Source organism: Heteronotia binoei, chromosome 10 (genome assembly GCF_032191835.1).
Source record: "Heteronotia binoei isolate CCM8104 ecotype False Entrance Well chromosome 10, APGP_CSIRO_Hbin_v1, whole genome shotgun sequence".
Taxonomy (NCBI): domain Eukaryota; kingdom Metazoa; phylum Chordata; class Lepidosauria; order Squamata; family Gekkonidae; genus Heteronotia; species Heteronotia binoei.
The window spans coordinates 51,966,426-51,990,411 of NC_083232.1; the positions used below are offsets into that span (position 1 = coordinate 51,966,426).

Genomic DNA, 23,986 nt, shown 5'->3' on the forward strand with positions numbered 1-23,986 from the left:
AGGATGGAGTGAAGGTGCCTTCACCCCACACAGTACCACTGCAGCTGACTCTCTCAGTCACTGAGCCACCACCTCAGAGGCTAGTGCAGAGAGGGAGCAATTGTGTGGCTTTACATGTGTGCCAAAAATAAGATGGGGGGAAGGTTAATATTCCCCAATCCATTTTCGCTAATTTTTAAAAGTATTTTTTTTTTTTTTGCAAACAGGGGTGTCCCCTAAATCTGCAAAAAATCCCACCGTCCCTTCTCCTTATCTGGCTTCAGTTCATGAATTTAAATATCCACAAATTGAACCAAAATGAGGATTAGATATATTGATGATATCGATGTTGATACTGATGTTAAACACAGGAGGTATTTATGTTGCAGTTTTCATTGAAGTTTGTACACTTGAAGTTTGTGAATAAACTCAAGATGGAAAAAAATGTTAGTCACTGAGGTCCTGTTTTACCACTCTTTTAGTTATTAATGCTGATTCAGTATTAAATTTGTATGTAGAATAGATTAGATATGTTTTAAGAAAATACGTTTGGTTCTGCATGCTTTATTAAGTACATCTACATAAAAATAATGCAACTTTGTCCCTGAGCTGTGGGTAAGCTTCAATCAGCTTCAGTCCCTTTCCTCAAGCATCACCCAAAGTGTTGTGTGTCCAGCTATGTAGCCTACAAACTGGGTTACAATATATAGAGTGCGTTTGATCCAGACAGGTGATCATGAGTATGTTCAAAATAAAATGTGTCTGATTACAATCTAGTGGGCTTTCACAACCCTCATGAATGAAATGTAAAGCCCTGAAATGATTATGCTTTTTTATTTCCACAACTTTTTCCATGGTACCATTCAGATGACACAACTATCACATAGAACAAAGCAGGAGTCAAGCTGCACCTTTAAGACCAACCAATTTTTATTCAGAACATAAACTTTCATGTGCTCTCTAAGCACACTTCATCAGATGAGGCGATCAGGTATCGTAAGCTGAAATACAAGCAGTTTGTTGATTAAGAGGGCAAACTAACTGATCACATGGTCACATAAAACAGTGTGGCTTAGCCATTTGGTCTGGATAGTCATGAAAGGTAATAAAATTGCCTGCCAAATGGTGTTTCTGCAAATCTAGGTAGATCACAAAAGGACATATACTGAATCAGACCCTGGGTCCATCAAAGTCAGTATTGTCTACTCAGACTGGCAGCAGCTCTCCAGGGTCTCAAGCTGAGGTTTTTCACACCTATTTGCCTGGACCCTTTTAGTTGGAGATGCCGGGGATTGAACCTGGGACCTTCTGCTTACCAAGCAGATGCTCTACCACTGAGCCACCGTCCCTCCCATGTATATCACAGTTGTAGTCCACCCAATCTACTTGTCAACATCAATCTATACATTATAAACATCATTCTAGTCTGCCATTAGAAAACAAGAATACATAAAATGAAAATGGGTTAAGTATATGTAATGAGATAAATAGCCAATATCCCTTATTTGAGTATATCAATATATCCAGACCAAATGGCCAAGCCACACTGTTTATGTGACCATGTGATCAGTTAGTTTGCCCTCTTAATCAACAAACTGCTTGTATTTCAGCTCAAAATACCTGATCCCCTCGTCTGATGAAGTGTGCTTAGAGAGCACACAAAAGTTTACATTCTGAATAGAAATTGGTTGGTCTTAAAGGTGCAACTTGACTCCTATTTTGATCTACTACTTCAGACCAACACAGCTGCCCACTTGGATCTACAACTACCACGTGTTAGCTGGCCTGTTCACATGCCCTGAATTATTGTATGGTTACCAATTCATATTACAAGTGCCTTTAAAATGCCTCTTACTTACAGTGTATAAACTGTAGCTGTCCTTTTTTGAAATGCATTTGTCACAGCTGAGTTCATTAAAATGTAGCCTTTCTGTAAACTTTGTTGAAGCTTTTGTTCTGGCAGTTGCAAAAACCTGTTGTTTCCTTAGAAGTAAGAAGATACAGAATATATATTGTATCCAGTGCTGTGCCTGATGTCTAAGGGCTCCGAAAGAACTAGCCCAGATCTGGCCTATGTAATGCTGTTTGTAATGAGAAATCTAAACAGGGAATGGCAGTGAGGCATGACAGGAATGTGTTTCCATTGGAGAAGTCAGTGTAGAGAAAAAGTATAAGCAAAGCCATGTCCAGAAGGCCTTTTCAGCTGGCCAAGACGGAAGACTAATGTTATTGTACATTGGCTGTCACCCTGCCAGCCCTCCCTCACTGATTTGTTTTCTCTTATACTCTCTCTCCTTTTCTCTCCCCCCCCCCCCCACAACCTCTGTGCTGACTGTTTGCTCAGGTGGACAGTGACACCATTTGGAATGAGCTGCATTCGTCCGGTGCTGCACGCATGGCTGTTGGCTGTGTCATCGAATTGGCTTCCAAAGTGGCCTCAGGAGAACTGAAGGTGAGGTCTGGGTTGCATTGTGTGTGGGAAAACGAGGGAAGAAGCTGAAAGCGATTTTGTTATTCTGGGGTTGAAGAAAGGGGAGTGGAGAAAGGCGAATGGGGAAAACCATGGGTCACAAAGGTGTGGTAATCTAAATTGTCTTCCCTGGTAGACAGGAGATCATTTATTGCTTTCAAAAGCCTTCAAGTTGACCAGAAACTGTTTTCTGTCACTACAATACTATGGTATTGTTGAAGTTATTTTAATCTAGAGATTAGGTACCTGTTATCCATGTTAAAATGATAGAGAGGGCATAAAGATCTGGTGTGCTGTTCTAACATTCCCCTTTGAGATGATTTTATTATTGAGTTGTAAATAGAGCTTCAAAATGCCACCCAAAGTGAAGAAAAGTAAATAAGGGACCTGTGGGCTTTGAAGAAAGAATGGGATTGTTGATGAGAAAGGAAATGGTGCAGAGTATGGCTTTCCTTCAAACAATCTGAAACTCTGAACATTTCTTTCCTCCCTCCATATTTGAGTCTTGTCTCTACATGAGCTGAAAAAGAATGAGGTGCAAACCCCAAATTATCCCCAGTCTAAACAATTTATAAATTCTACAAACTTGACAGAGTTTGACATTTTATTTGGTATTTTAATAAGTCTATTGAAAGATAGACCATGTACAGCCTTGAATGCTTGGTTACTCCAATAAACATTGCTGGAACTAACATATTGTCAACAAAAATGTTTATTAACTTTTTAGACCAAACAGCAGTGAGTTTCAACCAAAGAGCAAAGCAGAAGTACAGAGTTCAGATTTGACAACCAATAATACATTGAACTTTAATTTTAATAGAAATCAAATTATTACTATGTAACTTTCTGTGGAATTCTCATAGTTTAATTTATATCTTTTTATTTTTAAATAATAATAATAATAATAATAATAATAATAATAATAATAATAATAATAATAATAATAATTACTTATGCTAAAAGTTTCAATCTCTTCTTCCCCATCACTGGTGAATTTTATCAGTGAGTGTTTCTGTGTAATATTTATGAAGGTTAATGTGAGGGAATTTTTAATTTTACCACAGGCTAAATGATTAGTGCAAATGTATTTCAGAATTCATACCAATCTATTCATTTGTTTATTATTTTTATGCCACATCACTAACCTGCCTTCTTTTTCAAAATAAAAATTCAAGGTGGGTAACAAATACAAAACTGGTAAAAGCAAGCCAACAGAAATTGTCTTGCTATTTCTCCTGAACAGTGGCTGGTGGCAACTATATTTTCAGAGAAGAACGGTCAGGTGACTGTTGGACAAGAAGGCTGATAGAATTAGCCCTGCTTCCCCCCGCCCCCACACACACACTTGCTCAGAATGGAGATGAATATTTTAAGGCAGGAACTAGAAACCAAAACACCATTCTGCACATCTTCCTCTTTCCTAATAATGCAAAACACGTGACATGCCATAACTATGCTACTTGTTTCTGTGCCCCACAAACAGCAGCCAATGAAGGATGGGAGAACTGACATCATGGCAATGTGACATCACACATTTTATATTAATAGAAATTACCAGGGGAGAGAGAAGGAGAGATGAAGGGCTCCTGTTTTTGGCAGCTGCCACACATCTGCTGTAACATCTGGTTCTGATGTAAAATTCAGACCCTGATCTTTTAAATGTGTTTCAAAATTTTCCTTAAATCAAACACATTTGTACTTAAGATACAATTGAAATCCTGAATGCAGAGATCATTTAGAACTCCTGAATGCTATGACTGAGAACAACTTCAGTTGTGAGGATAGAAAATGGGACCTGGGAAATCGCCTGGTGATGTGGTAGACTTGGACACCATCCATTGAAACCTGAACTGTATTAAACACTGTTTACTTAAATCCCAGCAATTTTAGTGTGACAGGCATATCTAATTTTTTCTCTGTTTTGCCTGTTCTGGCCTTGAGCAAGTCACGACTCACTCAGTTTTAGTTCCCCATCTATAATATGTAAAAAAAAAAATCATATATTTCTCATAAGGATGTTATATATAAAGTATAACAATAATAAACTTTGTCAAGCAATTACTCTGTATCTCATCCCTTCATTAACATCAACTTTAATATAAGCTTTTCAAATTGGTGGCTACTTAAGGACAGTGGCGTAATCCTACATAAGTTTTCTGCAGGTAGAAATGAGGTGAATTTTGACAACTTCCTTCTCCTGCTGCAGCTCTCCATGCCCCTCAAATTCTCTCCTCATTGGTCAGTTAACCCCTGAAAGCACTGTGAGGGCTAAGTGGTGGTCCACAATAGGAAAGGGAGATTAGTAAAACATCATCCCCTCTTCCACAAGTGGAAAATGTGGGTCAGATCCAAGCTATGTTTGGCAAGAAACATCACATGAGGAAAGAGCATATTTTTAATATGTGGATAGTCCCAGATTCAGTGCTTAATATCTCCTAATAAGGGCTCTTGGGTCAGGACCAGATATATATGTTTTTTGAGGGGGGAGCAAAATTAAAAAAATGTCGCCTCCTCATGGACCCATTCTATTTTATGGGCCCATAGAATAGAATGGACTCCAATTTGGCACCCCCCTCTGGTGGTGCTCAGGGCAAGCGCCCTCCTCTGCTTCCCCCTAGATCTGGCCCTGTCTTGGGTAACAGCAATTGAGAAAGATTTTTCTTGACCTATTACCATGAAGACACACAGGGTGCAGTCAGATGGACAGGTTGCTGTGGCAGTATCTTGGATTTTTAAAAAGTTACTTGAATTTGGGATACGTTGCATCAATCAGACAGTGCTGGCTAAACCATCATCATAGCACTGCAGGCCTGTGGTTGGTTGTTCGCATTGTTAACACACCACAACCATGGACCCACAGTTGGGCTATTTTTTCCTGTGTCCTGCTCTGCGGTGCACAGAAGCAGACAAGCACACATGCACTCCTGCCTGTATTCTGTGGGAGCACTGAAGCATAAGTCACAGTGGGGTTGAAAAAAAGGGCACACCAGAAATGAAGTAGAATGATCACACCACTCATGCATTTCCATGGCACTCCTGGGTGATCAGACACCCAGAAACCCACCATGGAAGTGCTTTGCCAAGGTAGCCATCGGAATTTCCCAGTGGCTATTTAATCCCTATGGGAGTTGTTTTAATGCAAAGGATGAGTGGGGCATGGCAGCTAGATGTGCCCATTTGATCCAGAGGGGAGGGGTGCCTATGTCAGGCCAAACTGCTCATGTGATCACACCCATAGTGTTGTGGCTATCTAGATATTCACAGAGCTAAGTATTACTAGCTATAAACTGTCATATCTTATATTCTTCATATTTTTCATGGTTGCAGAAACATGCTGCCTATATGAGCCATACTGCACAATGTGCAGTAAGTTTTTTTTAAGTGGCCACAGAGCTATATTCATTTGTAGGAAATCATTATCTATAGGTTGACTTGCACTCTCAGAGTAAAGGAATTTAGATTTTTTTTTGCACATCCATGTTTTCTGTTTTGAAATATTGTTATGGGGAAAATGAGTGAATTACACATTCTTACCTTTTAACAATGTAGGCTTCCTTGATATATCAGAATTTAAAAAGGAAGGCTAGATAAGAATAATCAGACATGCTTTATGTGCAGTTGACACAACTAGGATTTGTTGCAAAGTCTTTATGGCTTATCTTTCAGGATTTATGGCATTTTCTCATGGTGGATTTACTCTTCAATGGTTATATCGGTGTAATGAAGAGCTTAGAAAGACAAAATTGTCAGTCTTCTTTTTCAATGCCCACTGAAGTAGCGGCAGTAAAGTAGCAAATGCTCCATAGATGTGTGTGTTTTCATCCATATTTATTCACAGTTTATTTTTAAAAAGATTTAAAGAATTATGAGTGGGATATTTGTCTGGAGTAGGGATGGGCATGAACCAGGAAGATCTGGTTCATTTCAGTTTGTGGTTTGTGGTGTGTCTGGTTCATGATCTGCAATGAACTTCAGTTTGTGAACCACAAACCAACCAAAATGCATCACAAACTTTTGTTTGTGAGCCAGTTCATGTCCATCCTTAGTCTGGAGTTGAGCCTTGTAGATTAATGTCATTGCCCTAGTGTTAAAGTGCAATATCAAACACTTCACTGTTTGAGAGTATAGCATAGTTTAATAGCATGGGACTGGTAAGTATAAATCACTCTTTATTTGTTGTCAAAAGCATGAGACAAGGAAAAAGATAGCCACGGGGTCATACATTTTCATTTCAAATGAATATATTTATGTGGGAAACTATTACCCAACAGTTCTGTCTTATTTATTCAAAATAACTATACTCTTTTTTCTCAGATGGGTTAAGGCCCCATACAAAAAATTCAATACATCACAGCAGATAAATATTTAAAAATTATCAAAACAATAGATGGTAGGCAGTCACCACAGTCCAACCAAATACCAAACATTTTGGGGGGCCCAAAGGCTCTCGTAGACAGAACATCTTTCCTATTGTGGCTTAGTTATTGCAGAGTATAGAAGCAATTTCAAAAAATATTCTAGAATAGACTGGCACCTCTGCATTGTTTTCAAGGTCTTCTGAATGACCATAGAAAGGGAACCACTAGTTGTAGGATGTGATTTTTTTGGTGTGAAATATCTCCCTGATTTGACTTAGTCATGAGTGAGACAGTGCTTAATATTCCTAGCTAAAGTTTTTTTGGAACTGATGATGTAAGCATGGGTGTTTGCAGAAGTGGCTGTCTGGGAATCTGATGCATGGTAGGCTGTCTGTATATAGGTGCCTTTGTCATGTTCTGCTTGTAAATTTATTTATGAATTCTGTATTTAATTCATTTATATCCTGCCAGTCTCCCCAATGAGGACTCAAACCAGCTTACATCATTCTCCTCGCCTCCATTTTATCCTCATAATAACCCTGTGAGGTTAGGCTGAGAGAGTGTGACAGGCCCAAGGTCACCCAGCCGGCTTCCATGGTACAAGTGGAGAATTTGAGCCTGAGCCTCCTAGTCTGTCACTCTTAACCACTATGTCAAACTGGGTTTCAGAATATTTGCTGATATTTAAATTTGTTGATAAATAAAGTGGATATTCTGAAAACATCATTCTCTCTCCTAAACAAAACCAAATCCTGTACTGCTATGGAACTTCTCATCACTGAAGGAAGTGGAGAGTTCATAACAATTTCTTTTTTAGAAATAGTCACATTGTTTTTGAAATCACAACAGAGAATACAAGATAGTTGTCTGGATTTTGTTTTCAATAAATACTGAACTCAAGCTATTCCTAAAAACCATTCCTCAATAAATTAAAAGTGGTGATGTAGCAAATAGTTTCCTTAACCTATGTGTAATCAAAGAAAGCTTAGTGGATTTCTAACTATTTTGCTAGAGAGCTTTAGTAGCAACTTTTGGGTATAGATTTCAGTGTGGATTCACACAGAATGCTTTTTAATAATCAATCTACCCATGCAATTTGTCTCCTGTACATACTTTTAGAAATCAGATATGGTTTCACAGTTTGCAAGATGTACTGCTATTTTATCAATTTAATGTAAGGAGAATGACTTAACAGATACACTGGCTCAGTTTAGACATAATGCAAAACCATGATTTATTTTACATATGGTTAGTTTGTAAAGTCAAGATTCAGCTCACATTCAGGTTTGCCTTGACAAATGCCTTTGTTCTTTTCCCAGAATCTCCCCACAGAGATCCTGCTGGTATCTTGACCTGCATTGTTGCAAGGGCAGTGCCAGGGAACAGGCCAGGAATGAGCCGGGGTGGTTGCACTTATACATCATGCAAAGCTATAGTTAAGACAAGCTGTGGTTAGTAAACCAACTTCAAATTAGAATTTCATATCCTGGTCTGACATACTTAACTAATCATAGCTTATGCAGTGGCCCATGTTTAGATGATCACATTAACCATAGCTAACAAAACATCAGATATTAACTGAGTCAGTGGCTGCATTCAAAAATCAAGAATATTCCACAGTTTGTTCATTTTGTAAAGAAACCTGAAATTCTGTCTCTCTTCCTCCTCCCATCATGTGCTGTGCCAAGGATCTTCCATTCAACCTTTATTTGCTGATATGCCTGAATTCAAGCTCTTTAACAATCCTGAGTTAGAATCCTGATTCATGGCAGGAAACAAACCTTAATTTGTTGAAGTTCTCAGTTTGGAAATCACAACAAATAGTGGTTAGACTGAAAAATTTCTGACTTAGAAAGTCTTTAGTCTTGGTTCCACATGCAAGGGGAAGGGGCTTGTGGCTTGCAGGATGTGAGAGGACATGCACAGTCTCATAGAAATATGTGGCATAACTGAACAGTGGGTTCATTTACCAAATTCTGGACTTACCTCACCAAGTACCTGCCCAGGTATGCCATATACATTCAATAACCTGTAAATGGGACCCTTTAAGCTTTTTTAACTAATCTCCCAAGTCCCCTCTTCCATTTTATGGAAGACTTAGACTAGCAGCATGACTTGATAACTGACCAAAACCAGGCAAATTTAAAATGCTGTATCTGTAGCTACAATAAACATCTCTTCATTCCATTTGAAATCCCTTGTGAACTATTTGGTCCTTTTATTGTTTCTGGCTAGTGGACAAAGTACCAGCTGTGAAACTGTAAAACAATACAGTCTACTTGAATCTCACTTTAAGGACAGATAGTAAATTATTCCTTGTTGTAAAAGGGGGGAAGTTGCCTCTACCTGTAGAATCTAAACATGGGTATTTTTCCAGTGAATGTAGCAAATTCAGCTGAATGATCCATCACAGTTGAGCTTTATTCTATTGTTAGGTAAGCACTTTGAGCAGATATTTAGCATGTCACTCCAAATGTTAACGGCCTTAGAGTACAGCAAGCTTAGCCTATGGTGAATGATGAGTGTTCTAATGAGATTGTTCTCTTTCCATTCCATTCTATTCTTATCCTGAGTGATGTGACATCAATTAACCTTTCTTGACAGTTTGTTCTTGAAAGAGATGAGCCTAAAGGAGATCTTTAGACCTTGGCTTTTAGTGGAAACAAAAGCGTTTCTTGTGGCCTCTTGAAGACTAGCAGATTGAAGTGCAGGTACTTCAGTCTATGCATTTAGATGGGAGTACCCTGCATTGGACTGCATTGTTACTGTGGCAGAAAGTTTTGTGTATTAGAGCCCACTTGCATGAATATAATGAATATCATGTGTCTGATTTAAGTCTACTTGTCCACAAAAGCTTATATCACAATTAGGGGTGCACACAAACCACAACAATGTGGTTCAGTTTGTGGTGAGCCATACAGACTGAACTGGGTTCATGAGGTTCATGCCCCCAAAGAGCCATTGGGCAGCCTGCTCCCATGGCTCAGTTGTTTTGGGCTCTAAACAGCTGAGCTGTGGAGCAGGCTGCCCCCACAGCTCAGCTATTTAAAGGGGCTTTCTTGGGCAGCTAATCCCAGAGGCTGAGCCACATGCTGCCCAAGAAAGCCCCTTTAAACAGATGAGCCATGGGAGCAGTTTGTTCAGCTAGGCTCAGCTGTTTTGAGTCATGGGAGTAGGCCGCCCCTCAGTTCAGCTGCTTCCAATCATTTGGTGGCTTTCACAGGGAGGAGAAAACAGGGATTTAAATCCCTGCTTTTTAATCCCCACGAACCTCCACAAACTGTTTTATAAGTTCATGGAGGCTCATGACCAGTTTAGGAACTTCAGTTCACAAACCACAAAGGCCAAAATTCATCACGATCGAAGGTTCATGAGATGTTTTTTGTGCATACAATAAAACTCTCAGTCCTTAAGGTGTTACAAGGCTTCTTTTGGTCTGTTCTTGTTGAAAAAGACAAACAGCGCTACCTCTCTGAAGCCTCTTAGTGGGTTTCAGGGCACTTTTAACCATCCTTGATCTGGAATTTCATCCTCTTAAAACCACACGAAGGATTAATTTCTCTAGGATCAGTGGGTCTGCAGTGCAGTTCAGTAGAAGTTGTTGTGCATGAATGTTTTGTTGTGCTTACATATATCACTTATTAAAATCATTTGGCACATTAAAGCTTAAGAATGCTGACACACTAGGCTGTTGATTGTATTTGAACTGCAGCTTGGGATTCATGTTGTTTTTTGCTGTCAAGTCACAGCTGATTTAGGGAGACTCCATGGGTTTTTCAAGGCAAGAGATGTTCAGTGGTGGTTTCCCATTGCCTGCCTCCATGTCACGAGTATTCCTTGGAGGTCTCCCATCTGAATACTTGACAAAGTTGACTCTGAGATTTGATTAGATGAGGCTAACCTGGGCTATCCATATCAGGCACTGGAATTCATAGGGTCTGTAAAATAGGAAAGATCAGTGAGAAATTTTTAAGCATTAACAGATATTCTGAAAATGCACAGTACCTTTTAGTTCATTTGAGCCTGCAACAGAAGATCTGAGAAAGATCTTTATTGTTCTTAAAGAAGAAACATGGCTTCAGATGGAACATGGCTTTTGACTACTCTCTTGACAATGGAAAAAGGCAGTGCAGACACATGATGTTAATATCTCCCAACTAACTTGTGTTCTTGACAAACATTCTGATCTTATGGGGCTGCACTGAAGTGATTGATGGTGGTCACTGTTTTATTGTGAACTGAGAACACTGGAAAAGAAAGCTAAGGACCCAACACAAATAACATTGCCATGGAAAAACACATTATGGCTGCAATCACACACATTAAATAATGCACTTTCAATCCAGTTTCAATGCACTTTCCAACTGGATTTTGCCAGTTCATACAGTAAAATCCAGTTGCAAAGTGGACTGAAAGTGCATTATTTAGTGTGGGTGATTACAGCCCAGGATTAAGGCTAGAGTATCTTTAAAAACAAGCACTGGCCACTTTTCTCACACCTGTTCTCTGAAAACAGAAAAGTGAAATGAGACTGTATTAATTATTTGTGCAAACATGGCTCAAAATTCCAATTAGTCTGCCTGTTTTGCAGTGTGCTAGTCATATCTGATTCTGCCACATCACTGTGGCTGTGACATACTTTCTTGAACAGTGTTCCAACTTCTTGATCAAGTGCTGGAGGAATAGGGATAACAGTGGCCAACCGGGGTCTGTAGGTCTCAGAGGTTCTAACATAGCCCCTTCTACCTGACTTCCTAGATTTTGGCCCCCTTGGTGCACGGTAGTATAGAAATGCAACAGGTGCACCATGTTAGGCAGTTATGGGCCCTTTCCCCCATCTTTAGAAGATAAGGTCATGTGCAGGAAAGCTCCAAGTTTGCCACTGGAACCTTGCTTGCTATTGCTGTTGTTCTACTAAGAAAAAGAAAAGCTGCCATATTGAAAATGGCCATGTGGCTATGTCCCATGTTTACATGATCTGTCTCTGGATCGTAGCTGTTCCTGAGCCACATATTTTTTGTGCTGCTTTAAACCTTCTTGAAGGGCTTCACCATCAGGTAGCACAACTGAAAGATCTCTGAAGCAGTCTTTACAATAATATTAGCATTTATGCAAGATTTTCAGTGTACAACAATGCTTCAAACGCATTATATGCCTGTAATCTTTGCAGTTTCCCTATAAGGGGACGGAATTTTTGTTGTTTCTGTATTTCAGGAAGTGGAGGGGCTGAAATCAGAGAGTTAGTGAGTGTAGCTTGCCTAAGGTTGTCTAATGACTCCATGGCAGAGACAAGATCTGTGCAAGGGACCTCCCAGTTTGCAGCTTAGACTCATAGCCACTATGCTACATCAGCTCTCAAAATAAATGTAATAGAAAGGAATTTCCCAGCAAGCTGTAATAAAATTCCACAAGCTAAGAACAGCAGTGCAGTGGCAGTGTGGAGGGAAGAGAGAACCCCCATGATAAGGTCTGACATTATCTTAAACATCCAGTTGAACTGAACCAGAACAAGCACGGTGTCCGTTCAAATCCCTCTTCAGATGGAGTGCATACAACTGCCCTCTTGGTAGTCAGGGATCATTTGACTGAATTAAAATAGTTTGAAATGAATATCCTTGGAAACTAAAACTGTAGGCTTTCCTGGGATGGTTTCTTTTGATACGTCAAGTCTGATCAGTATCAAAACAATTTTTGCTGTATCCAGTCATTGTTACCCTGCTGTCTGTTTGCTATTTCAGTGTTACATGAATGAAACATAAAAATTGCTATTTCAAATAAGTTTCAATATTGTAAAACCTTCTCTGTGCAGGTCAAATGCAGAGAGCAAAAGTCCCAGAATGTCGATCTGTCCGAAAGACTTACAGAATGTTGTTTTAAAGGTGTTTCTCAATCAGTGATAAATCCCACTAGGAAAATTCTTTTTCAACACTTCATTTCAGGTAGCATAGTTAAAATTTGACTGAGGAAGGGATGACAACAGCTCCTTCTAGTTCAGCCATTGCGTAAATATAATAAGAACTATTAGATATAAGACAAGTAGTTGAGTGTATAGACATAGAGCGTCTTTCCATCTCAAAACACTTTAAATCTTTTTTTCTACATGATGGGCAGTGCAATTCTAAGCAGACTTACCTCCTTCTAAACCCACTGAAGTCAATTGTTTTAGAAGGGTCCAACTCTCCTGCACTGTGAGACCTGCTATCCCCTTCTGATTCTTAGCCCACTGAAATCATGGGACAGCAAACCACAACTTTCAACATTCTGAATCTAATCTACAGAATGACACATGGTGGTTTTTAGATTCTCTGAATCACTGTTCCCCATCTGTCTTGTAAAGCAAGTATTATAAACTATGAGATGGTAGACAATTTGTTTGACATTTCTGACAGCTTGCAGTTTGATCAACAGCTTAGTGTTGGAAGCTGGATGTAATAATGATATTGTTTCAGTTATTAAAAGAACTGAGTTAATAGTTCTCTGGATAGAATATTTTATTGCAGGTAAATTGGTGGATTTTTTAAGAATATTTCTCCCATTTTCTAATAAATGCTAGTGACATACAGCACCAGAACCACTTTGAGGGTCTAGATATGGCTAAAGGGCATATATCACAGCAACTCTCCTGAAACTAAGCAGACTCAGATCTGGTCAGCAGATGGATGAGAGAGTTCTTTGTGTAAACCTTTTTGAGTTCCATGGTGAGAAAGAAATGCAGTAAATAAGTAGTGTAGCACTTAAGCTGTTATGATTGAAATCTGCACATGAATTAACTGGTGTAGGGTGGGTATGAGGCTGTTTCATGGATCTTAACCACATCCTATGCATGTCATTGGTGTTTTCTCTCAGATAAGTGTGTTTAGGATTGCATTTCTAGTGAGGTGTAGTGTACTGTACTGTACTGATCTGAATACCAAAATTTGAATCTAGAATAACTGATGTGGCTTCCTACTTGGGAAATTACTTTGACCAATACAATTCCCTGAAGGGTAGTAGGCATCTATCACAGGAGAAAGTAAAGAAGAGGCTGAATAAGCCTCAATCAGGGATGCTGTAGTATGGATTTCCTGCACTGAACAGGAAATTGGACTAGAATGGCCTTTCCAACTTGCTGAGCCTACTTCAGTTCCATGTGACACTTCATTTGGTATAATGGATAAAAGGGAAAATAGTCTCAGTTCCTCACTGGGGGCTGAGGAGGGGACTGCAACTCTGAAAGTTAAAAATAACAGAATATTCTTTGCAGGTATATTTATTTCTTTAGAGAATTCGTATCCTGCCTTTCCAAAATCTGTTCTAGGGACCTGGTTTTTCCAGTTGTTTTTAAATAGTTATGATCCTTTACTTGTAGCCTTAGAGAACCTGTTGCAAGGCAACCAGAGGTAGATCACCTTAAACTGGTAATGACATCATTTCAAGGTGTTGAGACTTCCAGAAAAGGGAAGCACATATATAAAGGAACTGTCTGGAGCTTTGGGGGTAGCCAGGGACTGATATTTAAGCTGGTAGGACTTTCTGACTCTTCTCCAAAGAAAGAATCCTTCTCAAATGCCATCTCTGCTGCCAGAGGAATAAGAGGCAGTGAGAGAGGGAGATGTGAGCAGAATTTTCATTGCCTGAGGAAAAAGGTGATTGTCTATGGCAGACTGAAAATTCAAACACCGTCCTCCTGGACCCCAATTCAGCCCTCTAACCACTGCCCCACATGGGTATCTTTTCTGCTCAATTGTTTTCATGGCTTCATCACTATGAGGAACAATTTCCTAATATACATCTAAATTTCCTTTTTGGGTTTGAACCCATTAGTTTCTTTCCCAAGCTGGCCTTGGCAAAAAGACTCCAAGATGGTTTCCTGCCAGTCTGAAGTCTCTAGTCAGCCACATTGATAAAATGTTAACAGGGTCTCAGTACACCTACAGAAGCCATATATTTCCATTTGGCTTCTACTTATTGTTTGAGAATTGATGAATAAAAAGAAGAAGATGGTGGTCATGGTGTACAGGAAAATAAGCAGCCTGTTTCATATTTAGCACACAAATTAGTGAGCTTTTAATAAATGAGGAAGTTCCCATTTTCCCTTCCAGTAGTCCAGTGATAGAACTAAACAATGACTTTTCTCCCTGGAGTAAACACTTTGTTGCACTGCTGATTTCTTATTACACATTCAGGCTCTTCTAGACTTTAGACCATTTCAACTCAGTCCTGAAGTTCAAAAAGCACAGGAATCAGGCTTATAATGACAAGGACATGAATCTTTCCTCTAATGTGCATTTCTGTCAGTCAGTTTAACCTTCTGTCTATGTATAATGGTGTCTGTATCCTAGTATAAACAAGAGTCTGTGTAAAAATGCTTTGAATTTGTGTGTGTTGGCTACACTTTCAACATACTGCTTCGGTGTTAGACTGTCTATCTCTGGAGTATATTTTTGCTTTTCTGTCTGACCTTCACCCACTGTTCTGAGATCACTGTCTGGTATTTAGTATTGCCCAAATAAATGAATTCACATTCCCTCCTGCTAATATGGGACAATTTTGCTGAGAGCCAGAGGAAGTGTCAGATCTTTCTGACAAGGGAACAACCTCTGATGAAGTTCAAATAAGGGATTAATAATAAAACCTGACTAGTGGTTACATGGTCTGGACTCAAAGTGGCCTGGGGTAGTAGAAAATGGATCTGTAAAGGTTTTCTTTCAACAAAACTTGGTTTGACCTGGCTTAACACTCCCACCCAGTTCTGCAGCGATGTACAAAACTGCAGTTATAAACCAAAGAGAACTTTGGACCTGATGCATTTTCTATGGAATGTATATCCCCCTTTTTAATAGGGGAGAGTAATGTATTCAAGTTACATGGGGAAACGTTTGGAGGCTCAGTGAGCCACTTCCTCCTCTACCAAAGAATTTAAACACCCCTGACTTCTAACAATATATTTTCTTGCAAACTGAAAAGGACATTCTCACATTTATAATATACTTGTTTTCCGTTGGAACCTCATTTTCAAAGCATTAAAATATCATGTACCTTAGCAACTCAGTGTCCCTTGCTAAGTGATGGCATTTTAAAGAGGTACTGTTTTTACTAAGCTTTGTGTTAGTACATATATTCCATGCTGCATAGAAATCCTCACTCAGCGAGGAAATAGGGACTATACTGGATAGTTATAATTAGAAGGTATGTGGATGAGGCCAAATTTGTGTGGAAGTCTGGAAACTAACTTTATTCTCAATACTTACTGGTTGTAATCTGTAGCCTTTGGATTGTGTCTTCTGGTTGATTTTTAAAAGTAGACACAGAAAAGACATGAGACGTCACATTTTTTAGAGCCATGCTTCAAATGCGTCCTTCCTTTCTTAATTTGAAGGGAATCTGAACAGATTTTTTTTTTAAAAAAACAACAGTAATAGAGCACCTGTCTTAAGCCACTTGGAACTCTAGAAAGTAAAGGAAAAGCATATTGAATCCCCAACTGAGGTTATGATGCCTTCCTGCAATACATTTTATGTGTCAGTTGGGGGTTTCATTATTTGTAGTATTATATCTATGTAGGTACATGAGTTATACTGGGCTGCAGAAGCAAGAAATGGCAAGAAAGTAGGAAGAGACCAGAATGTCATTCAGATTAATGCTCTAGTATAAAATATAATCATCCCTCTGCCAGCCTCTCAGACGTCCACCTGCACAATCCAAGGTAAAGAGTGTCATAAACCAGAAAAGTTACTCAATAAAATAAGCCATGCTACATGCTGCAGTAGGAAGGCTATAAACATACTAAAGAAAGATAATAAAAAACAATTAATTCCCCTCCCCCTATAAAGGAAAATCCAAACAAAAACTGACCTGGGAAAAGACCTTCCTGCTAAGCATAGCAAAGCATCATATCCTGAGAAAAGCCCCATCCATTTTGAGAGAAGGTAGGTATCTCTCTGAAGAGCCCCGTGGCGCAGAGTGGTAAAGCTGCAGTACTGCAGCTGGTTCAGGTAGTCGGCTCCAGGTTGACTCAGCCTTCCATCCTTCTGAGGTCGGTAAAATGAGTACCCAGCTTGCTGGGGGGAAAGTGTAGATTACTGGGGAAGGCAATGGCAAATCACCCCATAAAAAGTCTGCCATGAAAACGTTGTGAAAGCAAAGTCACCCCAGAGTCGAAACGACTGGTGCGTGCATCTTTACCTTTAGGTATCTCTCTATTTCTAAATGATTAAGAGCAAGTTACTTTGAGAGAATGCTGTGGAGGCCAGCAGGCATTATATTATTTAGGATGGCATTTAAAAAAAAATGAAGAAACATGTATATCGGGAGTACATTTCAGATATCTCAACAGATCTCTTTTCTTTGTGACTAGTGTGGACATGGTTTGTTTGCCGTGCTCACACACTGCCTCTCCCCTTCCCCCTTGCACACAGAGGCATGATTGAAAGCTTCCTAGGGTGGGAAGTCTTCAGTCAAACATCAATTTGACATGATGTCCAAGTGTCAGCATCTGGGAAATGTAGAATGTTTCCTTCCCACAAATTGGGATTTAAACCACAGTTTAATCCCAGTTTAAAATCTTGGTTATTGGGGAGGAAATTAATTCCAGTTTTTTCCAGGCACATGCATCTGAATGTCACAACAAATTAAAGTTTGAAGGTTAGTTAAACCAGGAAGCTTTCAGTTGTGCTCTGCACATGAGGGTAAGAGGGAGGGGCAGGTGATCACTGCAAAAAAAAAAAAAAGTCCTTGTCATGAACAGAAGTTTATTGTGATGTCTGAGGGTGATCTGTGACTGGGCTGTAAGGTGTCCTAAAGCCTCTGAAGCATGAAACAGAATGCCTGACTCTACTACCACCATTATACATAGACATACAATGTGCACAGTAACTGCCTTCATAAATCATGGCAAAACAGTTTTGTCATTATTGAGTAACAAACCTGAGTAATTTTCTCCTAACCAACCCAGATTCTAAACTGGAGTCACTTTTAGATTTTTTTTTTTTTTTTGGGGGGGGGGGTAATCTCATAATTGGGATTTTTATTACTTAAAATGTTTTTATCCCATCTTTCTTCATGATTCAAAGTGGTTTACACTAATTTTCAGTTGAAACCAAATATAAAAAAGCAGATTCCAAATCTCAACCTATCTCCTCCCTGCCGTGAATAGCCCCTCAAAAGCTTTGGCAATCAAGTAAGACTTCTGAAGCTCTCCAAGGAGGGGACTCCCTTCACTACTTCAGGAAGCCCATTCCATGGAGCTGGAGCAATGATAAAGACCCAGACTCTGGTCAATGCCAGATGGGCCACCCTAATTGGTAGAATAGAAAACAGATGGCTGCCTGATGACTATGGTTGGTGCACAGGGACACATGGAAGGGTATTATGGCAGACTGGAGACTGGCCAAACCAGGAAGTTTTCAATCAAGCACTCAAGAAAAGGAGGCAAATGGAATGAGGAAATGGAATTTGCAAGCTCAGTAACCAACTGGTGTTTGTGCCTGATGCCAACAACACTGCTTAACTGGAGCTTGCAAAGATATCTGAATGTAACTACTGAGACTCTTTAGTTTGGGTGCTCAGTTCAAGTTTGCTGCCATGTTCAGACTATGTGAGTGAAGACAAGCTTACCTGGCTTTTTCTATATGTTTATTTACAGCCAGCCATGAGTCTGGAGGTGATCACTGCAACCTGCTGGGGCACTAGCTTCTATGTTTTTTAACTATGATGGGTGGCGTGCACAGAGAATGAGTTGTACATGTGGGATACTGTACATATAACTACAAAATCATTAATTCATTCAAAGATCTATCAGAGGTTGGTTAACAGTATGATCCTTATCAGCAAAGATTCTGCATCTGCAACCCCTCTTACACTTCTGGGCAGTAGTTATTTAGCAGAGATTTATAGGCCTGCTCTGTACTCCATGGTGCATTGGGAAGAGACTTGCTGTAAGCAAAGCAACGCAATGAATCAATAGCTTCAGTAGGTCTTCCTTGAACAGCACAGCTCTTGATGGCTGCTCTGTATGAAACCCGTCTATAAAATGTCCAGAATGTGTGTTATAAACTGACTTAGGAAATACAATAAAGTTGCAAGCTTTGGCAGGCTTCTAAACTAGATTTATAGTCTAGTGAAATATGGAATTTCCATCATCCTTCTTCTTATCTCCCCAGTGACCTTTTTTGTATGCAAAAGTTTATCAGCTCCTTCCCACTGAAAGGAAGAAGCAACTGCATGCAAATACATATCTTTGCATAATTGTGAAGATGTTTATATATTGCACAATGTAACAGTTAGTTAATGAATTTTGAACTGATGGCTGATGTTTTCTTTCAATCACGTGTCCAATGGTCTGCTGCTTGTGCTGCTGTTTTGCTGTGCATTGATTGGCTTCACTGAATGAGTTTTATATGCAGTTTTTGTATGGGCACACCTGGGAATCACACAACCCCAAAGCTTCCTTCTTTAAAGATTTGCTGAATTGCAGGGTGGGCAAATCATATTCTTAGTACCACAACAAAGTGTGAGCAAACAGAAATCCCACACTAACCCCGTGCCTGTTACCCCATTCCATTGTTGTTCGGGCCCAAATGAGTGTATTCTGCTGTTTCTCTCTCCTCTTGCTTAAATGTGTAATCTCTGGGGGAAATTTTAATTTTCCTCAGGAGGTGGCAGATAGAACATTCCCAGCCATGCCAAGATATGGTTCTTTTGTTCTGGGATAGCCAAACAAAATATAAGCAGAATCCTTTGCAGCATAGACATCAGTGAATGAATAGGGAAGAAATAAACTGAGCTTGTCTTGTGCAATATAAGTATTCAAGTAGGAGAATTCTAGGTGGCAGACATAATAGTATGTAGCAAAAGAATAAAACAGGAATCCAGTGTCACCTTAATGACAAGCAAAATTTACTCCAGCATAAACTATTGTGAGTCACAGCCCACTTCATTAGGTGCATAGAGTGCTCATTTATTCAGCAGATGTGCAGAAAAGCAGCAAAAAAAAATGTGTGTGAGGGTGATGTTATAAGAAGAGACATGATTAAAAGAGGATCCAGTCAAAAGATATCAATCCACTCAGATTGGGTGAAAGCATAGTTGAAGACTTTCCGCAGAGCAATTCGTTGCTTGCTTGGGTCACAGAGGCCGTTTTCCCACTTAGCGTTTGCTCCCCTTATTCCCCGGCGCAATTATCTCCGGATCATTTTTCTCGTTTTCCCACTAGTGACTCTTTGCGAAGTCGCCTTCCCTGAAGCCCCGGCTCAAATCGTTTTCCCACTGGCATCGGCTTGAGTTCGATGCCCTGTCAATCATTTTTTTTTTAAGCGCAAGTCTGGTTGCGTAATGACGTACTAACGTACTAACGTAACATCGAGCTGTTCCCTCCCCTTCATTTCGTGGACAAACCGCATCACGTGTGCTGCTGCTGCTCATGGATTGGCTGCAGCTGTAGAGTCCTCCACAGTCCTTTATGTATTAACAGAAGCATTCCTAGCACTATATTCCCCCCCCAAATTCTGAATTTGCGAAATATCGCAATAACGAAGAGAGAGAAATCGAGGGGTTTGTGTGCGTGTGTGTGTGTGTGTGTGGCAGCTTCTTCCCTTCGCTCCCTCCCGGGTGGCGAAGCTGGGATTTCCTCCGCTCTCTTTCCCCTCTCCGGCTGGCGCTTGCAACGGGGGACCTGACTGATTCCTGCTGCCAGAGCTCCCCCCCCCGCCCCATTCTCTCCTTCCCCTTCTGTGGCGGGTGTAAAGAGCGAGCTCCGTCTATTTTCTAACCGAGCGGAATGTAGCCAGGGAGAAGAATGCAGGACTCCAACTTCCCATTTTATACATGGCGATTTTGTGCAGGTCCAGAAATCCTGGTGGCACAGCTGAGGGAGGCATTCCGTTTTTAACACACACACATGAACGCTTTGGCCCGCACCGGCACTAGATTCCCCCCCCCCAACAATGGAGAAGCGCCGCCGCCGCCAAATGTCTCTGGGCGGCTGGGCTCCCTTTGCCAAGGCGGCGGCGGCAGCGGGAAGCCGGCGGGGTCAAGCGGGGCGCAAATGGAAGTGAAGTGGGGGGGTTTGAGCTGGGGAGACTCGAAGCTGCCGGGGCCCCTCCGCCGGCCCGCTGAAACCGCCTCCTTCCCGCTCGCCCTCCCCAAACTAGACCCGAAACGAACTGGCTGGAAAAGGCCTGCTGGGGGGGCTGCCGCGGTCCCCCCACCGGGGCCCCTAAAGGGAGAAGAGGCGGGGGATAACGCAACAGCGAAATAACGCAACTATTCCAGGAGGGTTTTTTTTTTCCCTTTGTTAATTTCGAAATATCGCTATTACGCAAAACTGTGAAGTTTAAAAAAAAAAATGGCCGCGCCGGCACTTCGGGGAAGCGCCGCGAAAGGCTGATGATTGGCCAAGGGGGTGGATGGGGTGGGAGGACGGAAAGGGAGAGGGTGCCGCCCACAAAGCAGTCGATCCGGCGTGGATGGATTTCCCACAGCAAACTCCGCTGAGTGGATCCGGAGTGGATCCGGAGGTTTTCGGAAACTCCGGCAACATGCTGAAAAACATACTCCGGCGTAAAATCCCTGTAGCGCCGGAGCAAACCGCAGCGCCGGAGCAAGATGTGCGAAATCCAAGAGAAGATCCGGAGGTAAATGGGGCGCTACGACGGAGCAAACGCTAGTGCGAAAACGGCCAGAATGTTACAGATGCATGATACGCATGTGGAACTTTCCTTGATGTTGAAGAGAATGGGCAACCCCCTGCTTACATACAGCTTCATGCTGGGGACATATGGATCTTTGAAACTGTAATCATTGGAGAGTAAACAAATCAATATCTACAAGTCATTATAGCTAAATGACAAAAATTTCATATGCAGAGGAAGGAAACCTTACAGTATCAGGGGCCAAGTGCTATATCAGCTTCATGCCTGGCTTGTGAACAAAACATCATACATGTACAGCTAAGATCCTATTCATTGCTTCAGCTCCTTCTATGAAGGGTAACAAGGACAGGTATAAAACAGTGCTCAGTTGCTTCGAATAGATTCCAAAATCTGTTTGTTGCTGCCATGTAGAAAGACAACAGAAATCCCCCCCCATCCCCCATTCTTCTTTTAAAGTCTGGTAATTGAAAACCTATCTTGTTCTTACAGAATGGTTTTGCTGTTGTAAGGCCCCCAGGCCATCATGCTGAAGAATCAACAGCCATGTAAGTACCAGGGAATATTGCCCATCTTGGAGCGCTAAGGTTACTGGCAATCACCTGCAATGTGCACGTCTCTGAGGAACTCTAATTGTTAGCAGATGACTGAAAAGGCTTTTGAGGTACTCCCAGAAGCAGATTTATGGTCTCAGAGATCATACAGCTTTTTTAAATACACACACACACACCCAAATGCCCAGAACATTATTTATAACTGTTTTCCTGACTGATGTGCTTTGTAAAATTTCTGTTCTTCTCTATTCCACAGGGGGTTCTGCTTTTTTAATTCGGTTGCAATTACTGCCAAATACTTGAGAGACAAGCTAAATATAGGCAAGATATTGATTGTAGATCTGGTATGTATTATTGGCAAGCATCATCATTTTAGTACTTTTAGATTTTAAAGGGGAGGGCGGGAAGAAAAAAAGTTTTGTATTTTTTCTTTTATATGTCAGGGCTTTCCTGCCTTTAATACTTATAAGTAATAAAGGTGTGTGTTTCCTCTGCATTTGGGAACTCATTAAATCCAGGATGGCAGGACTGAAACCATAAACATGTATGTTTCAATTTAATGGTGTTAACTGCAATTTAATGAGAAGAAGGCGCAGATCGGGGTGACTTTTATGATCCTTAAATGAATTGATACTTCCACTGTTAAAATGACCCAACAAGTACCCAATTTACTTTTCCCTACAGAATATAAATTTGAAATAGTTAAATGACATGGCCTTGGTTACCAGTTTGGCTTTCGTTCTTAAACTGTCATAAACTTGGCTAATTGTGCAATCCTGACCCTATTGAAACAAATGAAGACGATCTGGTTTTCAGAGAGCTTTCCAAATCTGTATGCCAGCATGGAGTGACTCTGTGTAGGAAAACAAATTTCATAATGCAAAGCTGGTGAATTAGATTTATCTTTTGCTCCATGCTAGAGTTTCAAACAAATGGTTTCTTCAAGCACAGTTGTCATTTGGCCTGTTGTCTATACATTCTGCTTGTGAATAATGAATTGGAGCTTTACCTCCTACTTAAGGTCCAGCTCCATCTACAGCCTTAAGGAAAAGCCAAAGGTTGATTTATGAGCACCATTTTTGTTTTGCCTACACTTCAGGAGGAGGTGTAATAAGTTGTCTGAAAAAGCATAGACAGGAAATGAACCCTGGCATCCAAACCTAACCTGTTACATCTGCATTTAATTAATTTTTGCAGGTGATAAAAGATTTAAAGACAAAATATGGTCAGGTTTCTTTTTTAAAAATTAGGGCTTAATACTTTAAATTTTATCAATATCAGTCCTCATAATTAAATCTTATTGCAAAGTCATGGCCTTAACATCCAGTATCTTTTCCAATTAAACAAGTATAACAAAAGTTAAAGGAGGATCGAAGGATTCTATTGCTAGCAGTTTGTAACTGAAGGTAATAACTGAGAATAGTTTCTAGGCATCATTTATTTCAATGTAATATGAATATGCACAAATGGACATGAGAATTAGTGTGGAATTTTTTTGTGCAGCTATTCCTACATTTAATCAGTTACAAAGACAACATAATAATGATAGCCATGGAGATAAAAGCCACTGTAGTTACAGCAGTGAACATGCTCATAACATGTTCGTTCTATTATGATGAAATCATTCTCTGATGATGTCCCCACATGAACCATACAGCAGGACAGCACAACCATAAAGCACAAGGAAAGCTCAGCTTCAGCTTTCACACCAATTAATTTTTCTTTCTTTGTGCTGAAAAGTGAAAACAGCTGAGTCAGGGTGTCTGCTCCCATAGAGCAGAATGAGAGCTCTTTGATTGGCTCCCAAAGTTGCCAATCATGCTATGGACAACTGCTGTGGGTGTTTCTAAGGCTCTCAGATGTCCACCCCCAGCGTTGCCTAGGAATTGATTGAATCAGCACCAGGCTGTCTGGAAAAATGAACCAAACAAACCACCAAGGGGGAAAAAGGTGGTTCATTTTCTGGTTTGGGCATGGTGCAACCAAACAAACTGGTTC

The 23,986-nt window shown here is 40.4% G+C and overlaps 1 protein-coding gene across 4 annotated transcripts in view; it reads left to right on the plus strand.

The window, feature by feature from the left end:
- HDAC9 (histone deacetylase 9) overlaps positions 1 to 23,986 on the plus strand; it is a 689,984-nt gene that overhangs the window by 540,713 nt on the left and 125,285 nt on the right. For all 4 annotated transcript variants that reach the window (XM_060248614.1, XM_060248615.1, XM_060248617.1 and 1 more), the window contains 3 exons: positions 2,324 to 2,431; positions 21,927 to 21,982; positions 22,245 to 22,332. In XM_060248614.1, the coding sequence (XP_060104597.1) occupies positions 2,324 to 2,431; positions 21,927 to 21,982; positions 22,245 to 22,332 (252 nt within the window). The remainder of the gene's footprint in view (positions 1 to 2,323; positions 2,432 to 21,926; positions 21,983 to 22,244; positions 22,333 to 23,986) is intronic.